The sequence below is a fragment of the Oncorhynchus kisutch genome, linkage group LG20, assembly GCF_002021735.2.
Source record: "Oncorhynchus kisutch isolate 150728-3 linkage group LG20, Okis_V2, whole genome shotgun sequence".
NCBI classification, from domain to species: domain Eukaryota; kingdom Metazoa; phylum Chordata; class Actinopteri; order Salmoniformes; family Salmonidae; genus Oncorhynchus; species Oncorhynchus kisutch.
This window is the reverse complement of record NC_034193.2, coordinates 2,590,029-2,603,683: the sequence shown is the minus strand read 5'-3', so window position 1 is coordinate 2,603,683 and position 13,655 is coordinate 2,590,029. Positions and strand designations below refer to the sequence as shown.

The following is a 13,655-nucleotide window of genomic DNA, read 5'->3' as shown; positions in this document are numbered from 1 at the left end:
CAAGATGCTCTCAATGGTGCAGCTGTAGAATTTTTTTGAAGAGCTGAGGGCCCATGCCAAATCTTTTCAGCATCATGAGGGGGAAGAGGCGTTGTCGTGCCTTTTTAAGGATTGTGTTGGTGTATGTGGACCACCCTAATTCCTTAGTGATATGGACATCGACGTTGAGGGAGAGGTTGTTGTCCTGGCACCACATTGCCAGGTCACTGACCTCCTCCCTATAGGCTGTCTCATCGTCATCGGTGATCAGGCCTACCACCGTGGTGTTGTCAGCAAACTTAACGATGGTGTTGGAGTCGTGCTCAGCCACACAGTCATGGGTGAACAGGGAGTATAGGAGTAGACTCAGCATGCACCCTTGAGGGGCCCCAGTTTTGAGGGGCCCTCTCAAATGTGTTGTGGATGTGTTGTTGCCTATCCTCACCACCTGGGGGTGGCCCGTCAGGATGTCCAGAATCCAGTTGCAGAGGGCGGTGTTCAGTTAAAGGTTCCTGAGCTTAGTGATGAGCTATGAGAGCTCTAAGCTGTTGAACGCTGAGCTGTAGTCAATGAACAGCATTCTCACATAGGTGTTCCTTTTGTCCAGGTGGGAAAGGGCAGTGTTGAGTGCAATAGAGATTGCGTCATCTGTTGATCTGTTGGGGCGGTATGCAAATTGGAGTGGGTCTAGGGTTTCTGGGATAATGGATGTGAGCCATGAACAGCTTTTTAAAGCATTTCATGGCTACAGATGTGAGTGCTATGTGACGATAGTCATTTAGACAGATTAGCTTGGCGTTTTTGGGCACAGGGACTATGGTGGTCTGTTGAAACATGTTGGTATTACAGACAGGGAGAGGTTGAAAAGGTTAGTGAGGACATTTGCCAGCTGGTCAGCACATCCTACGTGTACTGGTATTTCGTCTGGCATTGCGGCCTTGTGAATGTTAACCTGTTTAAAGATCTTACTCACATTGGCTACAAAAAATTAGATCACACAGTCGTCCGGAATGGCTGGTGCTCTCATGCATTGTTCAGTGTTACTTTGATGGCATTTCAATCTTCTGGTAGGCTTACATCACTGGGCAACTAGCAGCTGCAATTCCCTTTGGAATCCGTGATAGTTTGCAAGCCCTGCCACATCCAACGAGCGTCAGAGCCGGTGTTGTAGGATTCGATCTTAGTCCTTTATCGGCACTTTGCCTGTTTGATGTCTCTTTGGAGGTCATAGCAGGATTTCTTGTAAGCGTCCAGATTAGTGTTCCACTCCTTGAAAGCGACAGCTCTATCCTTAAATTCAGTGCGGATGTTGCCTGTAATACATGGCTTCTGGTTGGGATATGTATATACTGTCACTGTGGGGACGAAGTCGTCGATGCATTTATTAATGACACTGGTGACTGATGTGGTAAACTCATCAATGTTATCGGGTGAATCCCAAAACATATTCCAGTCTGTGCTAGCCAAACAGTCCTGTAGCTAGCCAAACAGTCCTGTAGCTAGCCAAACAGTCCTGTAGCTAGCCAAACAGTCCTGTATCTAGCCAAACAGTCCTGTATCTAGCCAAACAGTCCTGTAGCTAGCCAAACAGTCCTGTAGGTAGCCAAACAGTCCTGTAGCTAGCCAAACAGTCGTGTAGGTAGCCAAACAGTCCTGTAGCTAGCCAAACAGTCCTGTAGCTAGCCAAACAGTCCTGTAGCTAGCCAAACGGTCATGTAGCTAGCCAATTGGTTGTGTAGCTAGCCAAACAGTCCTGTAGCTAGCCAAACGGTCCTGTAGCTAGCTAAACGGTCCTGTAGCTAGCCAAACAGTCCTGTAGCTAGCTAAACAGTCCTGTAGCTAGCCAAACAGTCCTGTAGCTAACTAAACAGTCCTGTAGCTAACTAAACAGTCCTTTAGCTAGCCAAACAGTCCGGTAGTTTGCCAAACAGTCCTGTAGCTAGCTAAACAGTACTGTAGCTAGCCAAACAGTCCTGTAGCTAGCCAAACGGTCATGTAGCTAGCCAATTGGTTGTGTAGCTAGCCAAACAGTCCTGTAGCTAGCCAAACGGTCCTGTAGCTAGCTAAACGGTCCTGTAGCTAGCCAAACAGTCCTGTAGCTAGCTAAACAGTCCTGTAGCTAGCCAAACAGTCCTGTAGCTAACTAAACAGTCCTGTAGCTAGCTAAACAGTCCTTTAGCTAGCCAAACAGTCCGGTAGTTTGCCAAACAGTCCTGTAGCTAGCTAAACAGTCCTGTAGCTAGCCAAACAGTCCTGTAGCCAGCTAAACAGTCCTGTAGCTAGCCAAACAGTCCTGTATCTAGCAAACAGTCCTGTAGCTAGCCAAACAGTCCTGTAGCTAGCCAAACAGTCCTGTATCTAGCAAACAGTCCTGTAGCTAGCCAAACAGTCCTGTAGGTAGCCAAACAGTCCTGTAGCTAGCCAAACAGTCGTGTAGCTAGCCAAACAGTCGTGTAGGTAGCCAAACAGTCCTGTAGCTAGCCAAACAGTCGTGTAGGTAGCCAAACAGTCCTGTAGCTAGCCAAACAGTCCTGTAGCTAGCCAAACAGTCCTGTAGCTAGCCAAACGGTCCTGTAGCTAGCTAAACGGTCCTGTAGCTAGCTAAACAGTCCTGTAGCTAGCCAAACAGTCCTGTAGCTAACTAAACAGTCCTGTAGCTAGCTAAACAGTCCTTTAGCTAGCCAAACAGTCCGGTAGTTTGCCAAACAGTCCTGTAGCTAGCTAAACAGTCCTGTAGCTAGCCAAACAGTCCTGTAGCCAGCTAAACAGTCCTGTAGCTAGCCAAACAGTCCTGTAGCTAGCTAAACAGTCCTGTAGCTAGCTAAACAGTCCTTTAGCTAGCCAAACAGTCCTGTAGCTAGCTAAACAGTCCTGTAGCTAGCTAAACAGTCCTGTAGCCAGCTAAACAGTCCTGTAGCTTTTTTAACCTCTCTTCTCTGTCACTTCTCCTTCAGGTCTCCATAGTGATCTGCACAGCCTTCATCATGGCATGGTCTCCCTATGCTGTGGTCTCCATGTGGTCTGCCTGTGGTTACCACGTCCCCAACATGACTTTAATCTTCACCCGTCTCTTTGCTAAATCCGCCTCCTTCTACAACCCCCTCATCTACTTCGGAATGAGTTCTAAGTTCCGTAAGGAAGTCTTTGTGCTGTTGCCGTGTTACGGTGGCTCCGCCCACAAGGAAGTGGTCCGCCTCAAGAACTTCCAGGAGCTTGACGAGCTGAAGCTGAAAGACCATCCCGAGGCCACGACCCTTCCTGTGATTCCTGTGATCTCACTTCCTCTGCAGTCAAGAGAGGGTAAATATAGTGAAGAAGAGCTGCTGCAGACAGAGGGTCCCGTGGCTCAGGATTCAGACTCAGGGGTGAATAGTCCATCCCACACGCCACCTACTGTCAGTCAGGAGTCACTCTACTACATTCCCAATGTACCCCTTACCCCCCTACCCAGCATGCACTCTGAGATGCCAGAGTACGAGAGTGAAAGACTCTAAAAATCTCTAAATGTGTATCCAAAATGGCACCTTACACTATTAGAAAGAAAGGTGCTATCTAGAACCTAAAAGATTTCTTCGGTTGTACCCCATAAGACAAGCTATTTCATGTAGAACCCTTTTTCTACCTGAAACCAAAAAGGTTTCTACCTGGAAAAGATATGCGTTCTCCAATGAGGACAGAACCCTTTCAGAAACCTTTTTTATAACAGTGCATGCATTCAAAATAGAACCCTATTCTCTACATAGTGCACTACTTTTGATCAGGCCCTATAGTAGTATGTAGGGAATGGGGTGTCACTATGTAGGGAATAGAGAGTCACTATGTAGGGAATAGGGTGTCACTATGTAGGGAATAGAGAGTCACTATGTAGGAAATGGGGTGTCACTATGTAGGGAATAGAGAGTCACTATGTAGGGAATAGAGTGTCACTATGTAGGGAATAGGATGTCACTATGTAGGGAATAGAGAGTCACTATGTAGGGAATAGGGTGTCACTATGTATGGAATAGGGTGTCACTATATAGGGAATAGTGTGTCACTATGTAGGGAATAGAGAGTCACTATGTAGGGAATAGAGAGTCACTATATAGGGAATAGGATGTCACTATGTAGGGAATAGGATGTCACTATGTAGGGAATAGAGAGTCACTATGTAGGGAATAGGGTGTCACTATATAGGGAATAGTGTGTCACTATGTAGGGAATAGAGAGTCACTATGTAGGGAATAGAGGGTCACTATGTAGGGAATAGAGAGTCACTATGTAGGGAATAGAGAGTCACTATGTAGGGAATAGAGAGTCACTATGTAGGGAATAGGATGTCACTATGTAGGGAATAGAGAGTCACTATGTAGGGAATAGAGAGTCACTATGTAGGGAATAGAGAGTCACTATGTAGGGAATAGGATGTCACTATGTAGGGAATAGAGAGTCACTATGAAGGGAATAGAGAGTCACTATGTAGGGAATAGAGAGTCACTATGTAGGGAATAGAGTGTCACTATGTAGGGAATAGGGTGTCACTATGTAGGGAATAGGGTGTCACTATGTAGGGAATAGGGTGTCACTATGTAGGGAATAGAGACACACTATGTAGGGAATAGAGTGTCACTATGTAGGGAATAGGGTGTCACTATGTAGGGAATAGGGTGTCACTATGTAGGGAATAGAGAGTCACTATGTAGGGAATAGAGTGTCACTATGTAGGGAATAGAGAGTCACTATATAGGGAATAGAGTGTCACTATGTAGGGAATAGAGAGTCACTATGTAGGGAATAGAGTGTCACTATATAGGGAATAGAGAGTCACTATGTAGGGAATAGGATGTCACTATGTAGGGAATAGAGTGTCACTATGTAGGGTGTCACTATGTAGGGAATAGAGTGTCACTATGTAGGGAATAGAGTGTCACTATGTAGGGTGTCACTATGTAGGGAATAGGGTGTCACTATATAGGGAATAGAGTGTCACTATGTAGGTAATAGAGTGTCACTATGTAGGGAATAGAGTGTCATTATGTAGGGAATAGGATGTCACTATGTAGGGAATAGGGTGTCACTATGTAGGGAATAGGGTGTCACTATATAGGGAATAGTGTGTCACTATGTAGGGAATAGAGAGTCACTATGTAGGGAATAGAGAGTCACTATATAGGGAATAGGATGTCACTATGTAGGGAATAGGATGTCACTATGTAGGGAATAGAGAGTCACTATGTAGGGAATAGAGAGTCACTATGTAGGGAATAGAGAGTCACTATGTAGGGAATAGGATGTCACTATGTAGGGAATAGAGAGTCACTATGAAGGGAATAGAGAGTCACTATGTAGGGAATAGAGAGTCACTATGTAGGGAATAGAGTGTCACTATGTAGGGAATAGGGTGTCACTATGTAGGGAATAGAGAGTCACTATGTAGGGAATAGGGTGTCACTATGTAGGGAATAGAGACACACTATGTAGGGAATAGAGTGTCACTATATAGGGAATAGAGAGTCACTATGTAGGGAATAGAGTGTCACTATGTAGGGTGTCACTATGTAGGGAATAGGGTGTCACTATGTAGGGAATAGAGTGTCACTATGTAGGGAATAGAGTATCACTATGTAGGGTGTCACTATGTAGGGAATATGGTGTCACTATATAGGGAATAGAGTGTCACTATGTAGGTAATAGAGTGTCACTATGTAGGGAATAGTGTCACTATGTAGGGAATAGGATGTCACTATGTAGGGAATAGAGAGTCACTATGTAGGGAATAGGGTGTCACTATGTAGGGAATAGGGTGTCACTATATAGGGAATAGTGTGTCACTATGTAGGGAATAGAGAGTCACTATGTAGGGAATAGAGAGTCACTATGTAGGGAATAGGATGTCACTATGTAGGGAATAGGATGTCACTATGTAGGGAATAGAGAGTCACTATGTAGGGAATAGAGAGTCACTATGTAGGGAATAGAGAGTCACTATGTAGGGAATAGGATGTCACTATGTAGGGAATAGAGAGTCACTATGAAGGGAATAGAGAGTCACTATGTAGGGAATAGAGAGTCACTCTGTAGGGAATAGAGAGTCACTATGTAGGGAATAGAGAGTCACTATGTAGGGAATAGAGAGTCACTATGTAGGGAATAGGATGTCACTATGTAGGGAATAGAGAGTCACTATGTAGGGAATAGAGAGTCACTACATAGGGAATAGAGAGTCACTATGTAGGGAATAGAGAGTCACTATGTAGGGAATAGGGTGTCACTATGTAGGGAATAGAGAGTCACTATGTAGGGAATAGAGAGTCACTATGTAGGGAATAGAGAGTCACTATATAGAGAATAGAGAGTCACTATGTAGGGAATAGGGTGTCACTATGTAGGGAATAGGGTGTCACTATGTAGGGAATAGGGTGTCACTATGTAGGGAATAGGGTGTCACTATGTAGGGAATAGAGTGTCACTATGTAGGGAATAGAGTGTCACTATGTAGGGAATAGAGTGTCACTATGTAGGGAATAGAGTGTCACTATGTAGGGAATAGAGTGTCACTATGTAGGGAATAGAGTGTCACTATGTAGGGAATAGAGTGTCACTATGTAGTGATTAGGGTGTCACTATGTAGGGTGTCACTATGTAGGGAATAGGGTGTCACTATATAGGGTGTCACTATGTAGGGAATAGAGTGTCACTATATAGGGTGTCACTATATAGGTTGTCACTATGTAGGGAATAGGGTGTCACTATGTAGGGTGTCACTATGTAGGGAATAGGGTGCCACTATGTAGGGAATAGGGTGTCACTATGTAGGGTGTCACTATGTAGGGAATAGGATGTCACTATGTAGGGTGTCACTATGTAGGGAATAGAGTGTCACTATATAGGGAATAGAGAGTCACTCTGTAGGGAATAGAGAGTCACTACATAGGGAATAGAGAGTCACTATGTAGGGAATAGAGAGTCACTATGTAGGGAATAGGGTGTCACTATGTAGGGAATAGAGAGTCACTATGTAGGGAATAGAGAGTCACTATGTAGGGAATAGGGTGTCACTATGTAGGGAATAGAGAGTCACTATGTAGGGAATAGAGAGTCACTATGTAGGGAATAGAGAGTCACTATATAGGGAATAGAGAGTCACTATGTAGGGAATAGGGTGTCACTATGTAGGGAATAGGGTGTCACTATGTAGGGAATAGGGTGTCACTATGTAGGGAATAGAGTGTCACTATGTAGGGAATAGAGTGTCACTATGTAGGGAATAGAGTGTCACTATGTAGGGAATACAGTGTCACTATGTAGGGATTAGGGTGTCACTATGTAGGGTGTCACTATGTAAGGAATAGGGTGTCACTATATAGGGTGTCACTATGTAGGGAATAGAGTGTCACTATATAGGGTGTCACTATGTAGGGAATAGGGTGTCACTATGTAGGGAATAGGGTGTCACTATGTAGGGAATAGGGTGTCACTATGTAGGGAATAGGGTGTCACTATGTAGGGAATAGAGTGTCACTATGTAGGGAATAGAGTGTCACTATGTAGGGAATAGAGTGTCACTATGTAGGGAATAGAGTGTCACTATGTAGGGAATAGAGTGTCACTATGTAGTGATTAGGGTGTCACTATGTAGGGAATAGGGTGTCACTATATAGGGTGTCACTATGTAGGGAATAGAGTGTCACTATATAGGGTGTCACTATATAGGTTGTCACTATGTAGGGAATAGGGTGTCACTATGTAGGGTGTCACTATGTAGGGAATAGGGTGCCACTATGTAGGGAATAGGGTGTCACTATGTAGGGTGTCACTATGTAGGGAATAGGATGTCACTATGTAGGGTGTCACTATGTAGGGAATAGAGTGTCACTATATAGGGAATAGAGAGTCACTCTGTAGGGAATAGAGAGTCACTATGTAGGGAATAGAGAGTCACTATGTAGGGAATAGAGAGTCACTATGTAGGGAATAGGATGTCACTATGTAGGGAATAGAGAGTCACTATGTAGGGAATAGAGAGTCACTACATAGGGAATAGAGAGTCACTATGTAGGGAATAGAGAGTCACTATGTAGGGAATAGGGTGTCACTATGTAGGGAATAGAGAGTCACTATGTAGGGAATAGAGAGTCACTATGTAGGGAATAGGGTGTCACTATGTAGGGAATAGGCTGTCACTATGTAGGGAATAGAGAGTCACTATGTAGGGAATAGAGAGTCACTATGTAGGGAATAGAGAGTCACTATATAGGGAATAGAGAGTCACTATGTAGGGAATAGGGTGTCACTATGTAGGGAATAGGGTGTCACTATGTAGGGAATAGGGTGTCACTATGTAGGGAATAGAGTGTCACTATGTAGGGAATAGAGTGTCACTATGTAGGGAATAGAGTGTCACTATGTAGGGAATAGAGTGTCACTATGTAGGGAATACAGTGTCACTATGTAGGGATTAGGGTGTCACTATGTAGGGTGTCACTATGTAAGGAATAGGGTGTCACTATATAGGGTGTCACTATGTAGGGAATAGAGTGTCACTATATAGGGTGTCACTATGTAGGGAATAGGGTGTCACTATGTAGGGTGTCACTATGTAGGGAATAGGGTGCCACTATGTAGGGAATAGGGTGTCACTATGTAGGGTGTCACTATGTAGGGAATAGGGTGTCACTATGTAGGGTGTCACTATGTAGGGAATAGAGTGTCACTAAATAGGGTGTCACTATGTAGGGAATAGGGTTTCACTATGTAGGGTGTCTATGTAGGGAATAGGGTGTCACTATGTAGGGTGTCACTATGTAGGGAATAGAGAGTCACTATGCAGGGAATAGAGAGTCACTATGTAGGGAATAGAGAGTCACTATGTAGGGAATAGAGAGTCACTATGCAGGGAATAGAGAGTCACTATGTAGGGAATAGAGTGTCACTATGTAGGTAATAGAGTGTCATTATGTAGGGAATAGGGTGTCACTATGTAGGGAATAGAGTGTCACTATGTAGGGAATAGGATGTCACTATGTAGGGAATAGGGTGTCACTATGTAGGGAATAGAGAGTCACTATGTAGGGAATAGAGAGTCACTGTGTAGGGAATAGGATGTCACTATGTAGGGAATAGGGTGTCACTATGTAGGGTGTCACTATGTAGGGAATAGAGTGTCACTATGTAGGGAATAGAGTGTCACTATGTAGGGTGTCACTATGTAGGGAATAGAGAGTCACTATGTATGGAATAGAGAGTCACTATGTAGGGAATAGGATGTCACTATGTAGGGAATAGAGAGTCACTATGTAGGGAATAGGATGTCACTATGTAGGGAATAGAGAGTCACTATGTAGGGAATAGGATGTCACTATGTAGGGAATAGAGAGTCACTATGTAGGGAATAGGATGTCACTATGTAGGGAATAGAGAGTCACTATGTAGGGAATAGAGAGTCACTATGTAGGGAATAGAGAGTCACTATGTAGGGAATAGAGAGTCACTATGTAGGGAATAGGATGTCACTATGTAGGGAATAGGATGTCACTATGTAGGGAATAGAGAGTCACTACATAGGGAATAGAGAGTCACTATGTAGGGAATAGAGAGTCACTATGTAGGGAATAGGGTGTCACTATGTAGGGAATAGAGAGTCACTATGTAGGGAATAGAGAGTCACTATGTAGGGAATAGGGTGTCACTATGTAGGGAATAGGGTGTCACTATGTAGGGAATAGGGTGTCACTATGTAGGGAATAGAGAGTCACTATGTAGGGAATAGAGAGTCACTATGTAGGGAATAGAGAGTCACTATATAGGGAATAGAGAGTCACTATGTAGGGAATAGGGTGTCACTATGTAGGGAATAGAGAGTCACTATGTAGGGAATAGGGTGTCACTATGTAGGGAATAGGGTGTCACTATGTAGGGAATAGGGTGTCACTATGTAGGGAATAGAGTGTCACTATGTAGGGAATAGAGTGTCACTATGTAGGGAATAGAGTGTCACTATGTAGGGAATAGAGTGTCACTATGTAGGGAATAGAGTGTCACTATGTAGGGAATAGAGTGTCACTATGTAGGGAATAGAGTGTCACTATGTAGGGTGTCACTATGTAGGGATTAGGGTGTCACTATGTAGGGTGTCACTATGTAGGGAATAGGGTGTCACTATATAGGGTGTCACTATGTAGGGAATAGAGTGTCACTATATAGGGTGTCACTATGTAGGGAATAGGGTGTCACTATGTAGGGTGTCACTATGTAGGGAATAGGGTGCCACTATGTAGGGAATAGGGTGCCACTATGTAGGGAATAGGGTGTCACTATGTAGGGTGTCACTATGTAGGGAATAGGGTGTCACTATGTAGGGTGTCACTATATAGGGAATAGAGTGTCACTATATAGGGTGTCACTATGTAGGGAATAGGGTGTCACTATGTCGGGTGTCTATGTAGGGAATAGGGTGTCACTATGTAGGGAATAGAGAGTCACTATGTAGGGAATAGAGAGTCACTATGTAGGGAATAGGATGTCACTATGTAGGGAATAGAGAGTCACTATGTAGGGAATAGAGAGTCACTATGTAGGGAATAGAGAGTCACTATGTAGGGAATAGAGAGTCACTATGTAGGGAATAGGATTGCATTTTGGACCAAGCCATGTTTTCTGTCAGCTTTTGTCTTCGCTTCCGTTTTACTTGAAATTGAACCGTTACCTGAATCATTAGAGAACACTGTTGTACATTTATATATATTTTTATATTTGTTGGGTAATTTATGTATGTTGATGTGTGCTTGTTTGTGTCAATAAAATATAGTTTTTGTTTTTTTTCTCCTGATTCTCAAGAGTGCATTTATTGAAACAGAATATCAGAGCATGGCGCTGTACTTGAACATACCGTCTCTTCTGTCCTCATGGACTCAACACTGAGTGATACGTGGGGTTAAGAGTGGTGACACATGGTAACACTCAGAAGGGCTGACTGTAGAGGTAAATGTCTTATTGCAGATGGACAGACAGGACACTATGAACTGTGACTGTAGAGGTAAATGTCTTATTGCAGATGGACAGACAGGACACTATGACCTGTGACTGTAGAGGTAAATGTTTTATTGCAGATGGACAGACAGGACACTATGACCTGTGACTGTAGAGGTAAATGTCTTATTGCAGATGGACAGACAGGACACTATGACCTGTGACTGTAGAGGTAAATGTCTTATTGCAGATGGACAGACAGGACACTATGACCTGTGACTGTAGAGGTAAATGTCTTATTGCAGATGGACAGACAGGACACTATGACCTGTGACTGTAGAGGTAAATGTCTTATTGCAGATGGACAGGAGGGATTCTGTGTTCCCCTTTGGCCTGTCTCAGTGGCTTCAATGTAAGTATAGTATCTGTAAGACTGTGGTGTCAGAGGGTATTTAGTATCTGTAAGGCTGTAGTGTCAGGGGGTATTTAGTATCTGTACGGCTGTAGTGTCAGGGGGTATTTAGTATCTGTAAGGCTGTAGTGTCAGGGGGTATTTAGTATCTGTACGGCTGTAGTGTCAGGGGGTATTTAGTATCTGTACGGCTGTAGGGGGGTATTTAGTATCTGTAAGGCTGTAGTGTCAGGGGGTATTTAGTATCTGTAAGGCTGTAGTGTCAGGGGGTATTTAGTATCTGTACGGCTGTAGTGTCAGGGGGTATTTAATATCTGTATGGCTGTAGTGTCAGGGGGTATTTAATATCTGTATGGCTGTAGTGTCAGGGGGTATTTAGTATCTGTAAGGCTGTAGTGTCAGGGGGTATTTAGTATCTGTAAGGCTGTAGTGTCAGGGGGTATTTAGTATCTGTAAGGCTGTAGTGTCAGGGGGTATTTAGTATCGGTAAGGCTGTAGTGTCAGGGGGTATTTAGTATCTGTAAGGCTGTAGTGTCAGGGGGTATTTAGTATCTGTAAGGCTGTAGGGGGGTATTTAGTATCTGTAAGGCTGTAGTGTCAGGGGGTATTTAGTATCTGTAAGGCTGTAGTGTCAGGGGGTATTTAGTATCTGTAAGGCTGTAGTGTCAGGGGGTATTTAGTATCTGTAAGGCTGTAGTGTCAGGGGGTATTTAGTATCTGTAAGGCTGTAGTATCAGAGGGTATTTAGTATCTGTAAGGCTGTAGTGTCAGGGGGTATTTAGTATCTGTATGGCTGTAGTGTCAGGGGGTATTTAGTATCTGTATGGCTGTAGTGTCAGGGGGTATTTAGTATCTGTAAGGCTGTAGTGTCAGGGGGTATTTAGTATCTGTAAGGCTGTAGTGTCAGGGGGTATTTAGTATCTGTATGGCTGTAGTGTCAGGGGGTATTTAGTATCTGTAAGGCTGTAGTGTCAGGGGGTATTTAGTATCTGTAAGGCTGTAGTGTCAGGGGGTATTTAGTATCTGTAAGGCTGTAGTGTCAGGGGGTATTTAGTATCTGTATGGCTGTAGTGTCAGGGGGTATTTAGTATCTGTAAGGCTGTAGTGTCAGGGGGTATTTAGTATCTGTAAGGCTGTAGTGTCAGGGGGTATTTAGTATCTGTATGGCTGTAGTGTCAGGGGGTATTTAGTATCTGTAAGGCTGTAGTGTCAGAGGGTATTTAGTATCTGTAAGGCTGTAGGGGGGTATTTAGTATCTGTAAGGCTGTAGTGTCAGGGGGTATTTAGTATCTGTAAGGCTGTAGTGTCAGGGGGTATTTAGTATCTGTAAGGCTGTAGTGTCAGGGGGTATTTAGTATCTGTAAGGCTGTAGTGTCAGGGGGTATTTAGTATCTGTAAGGCTGTAGTATCAGAGGGTATTTAGTATCTGTAAGGCTGTAGTGTCAGGGGGTATTTAATATCTGTATGGCTGTAGTGTCAGGGGGTATTTAGTATCTGTACGGCTGTAGTGTCAGGGGGTATTTAGTATCTGTAAGGCTGTAGTGTCAGGGGGTATTTAGTATCTGTAAGGCTGTAGGGGGGTATTTAGTATCTGTAAGGCTGTAGTGTCAGGGGGTATTTAGTATCTGTAAGGCTGTAGTATCAGAGGGTATTTAGTATCTGTACGGCTGTAGTGTCAGGGGGTATTTAATATCTGTATGGCTGTAGTGTCAGGGGGTATTTAGTATCTGTAAGGCTGTAGTGTCAGGGGGTATTTAGTATCTGTAAGGCTGTAGTGTCAGGGGGTATCTAGTATCTGTACGGCTGTAGTGTCAGGGGGTATTTAATTAAGGATCAACCCTTTTTTTCAATTTTCACCTAAAATGACATACCCAAATCTAACTGTCTATAGCTCAGGACCTGAAGCAAGGATATGCATATTCTTGATACCGTTTGAAAGGAAACACTTTGAACTTTGTGGAAATGTGAAAGGAATGTAGCAGACTATAACACAATAGATCTGGTAAAAGATAATACAAAGGGAAAAAAAAGTGGTTTTAAGTACCATCATCTTTGAAATATAAGAGAAAGGCCATAATGTATTATTCCAGCCCAGGTGCAATTTGGATCTTGGCCACTAGATGGCAGCAGTGTATGTGTAAAGTTTAAGACTGATCCAATGAACCATTTAATTTGTGTTCAAAATGTTGTATCAAGACTGGCCAAATGTGCCTAATTTGTTTATTAATAACTTTTCATGTTCATAACTGTGCACTGTTCTCAAACAACAGCATGGTATTATTTCACTCTAATAGCTACTGTAAATTGGACAGTGCAG

At 43.4% G+C, this 13,655-nt stretch overlaps 1 protein-coding gene across 1 annotated transcript in view; it reads left to right on the top strand.

Annotated features, from left to right (window-relative positions):
- The window catches only part of LOC109880784 (visual pigment-like receptor peropsin), a 44,576-nt gene extending 40,872 nt beyond the window's left edge, over positions 1-3,704 (top strand). Inside the window, exon 6 of the mRNA XM_020472973.2 lies at positions 2,934-3,704. Coding sequence (XP_020328562.1) covers positions 2,934-3,473 — 540 coding nt within the window. The 3' untranslated portion in view covers positions 3,474-3,704. The remainder of the gene's footprint in view (positions 1-2,933) is intronic.
- The last annotated feature ends 9,951 nt before the right edge of the window (positions 3,705-13,655 follow it).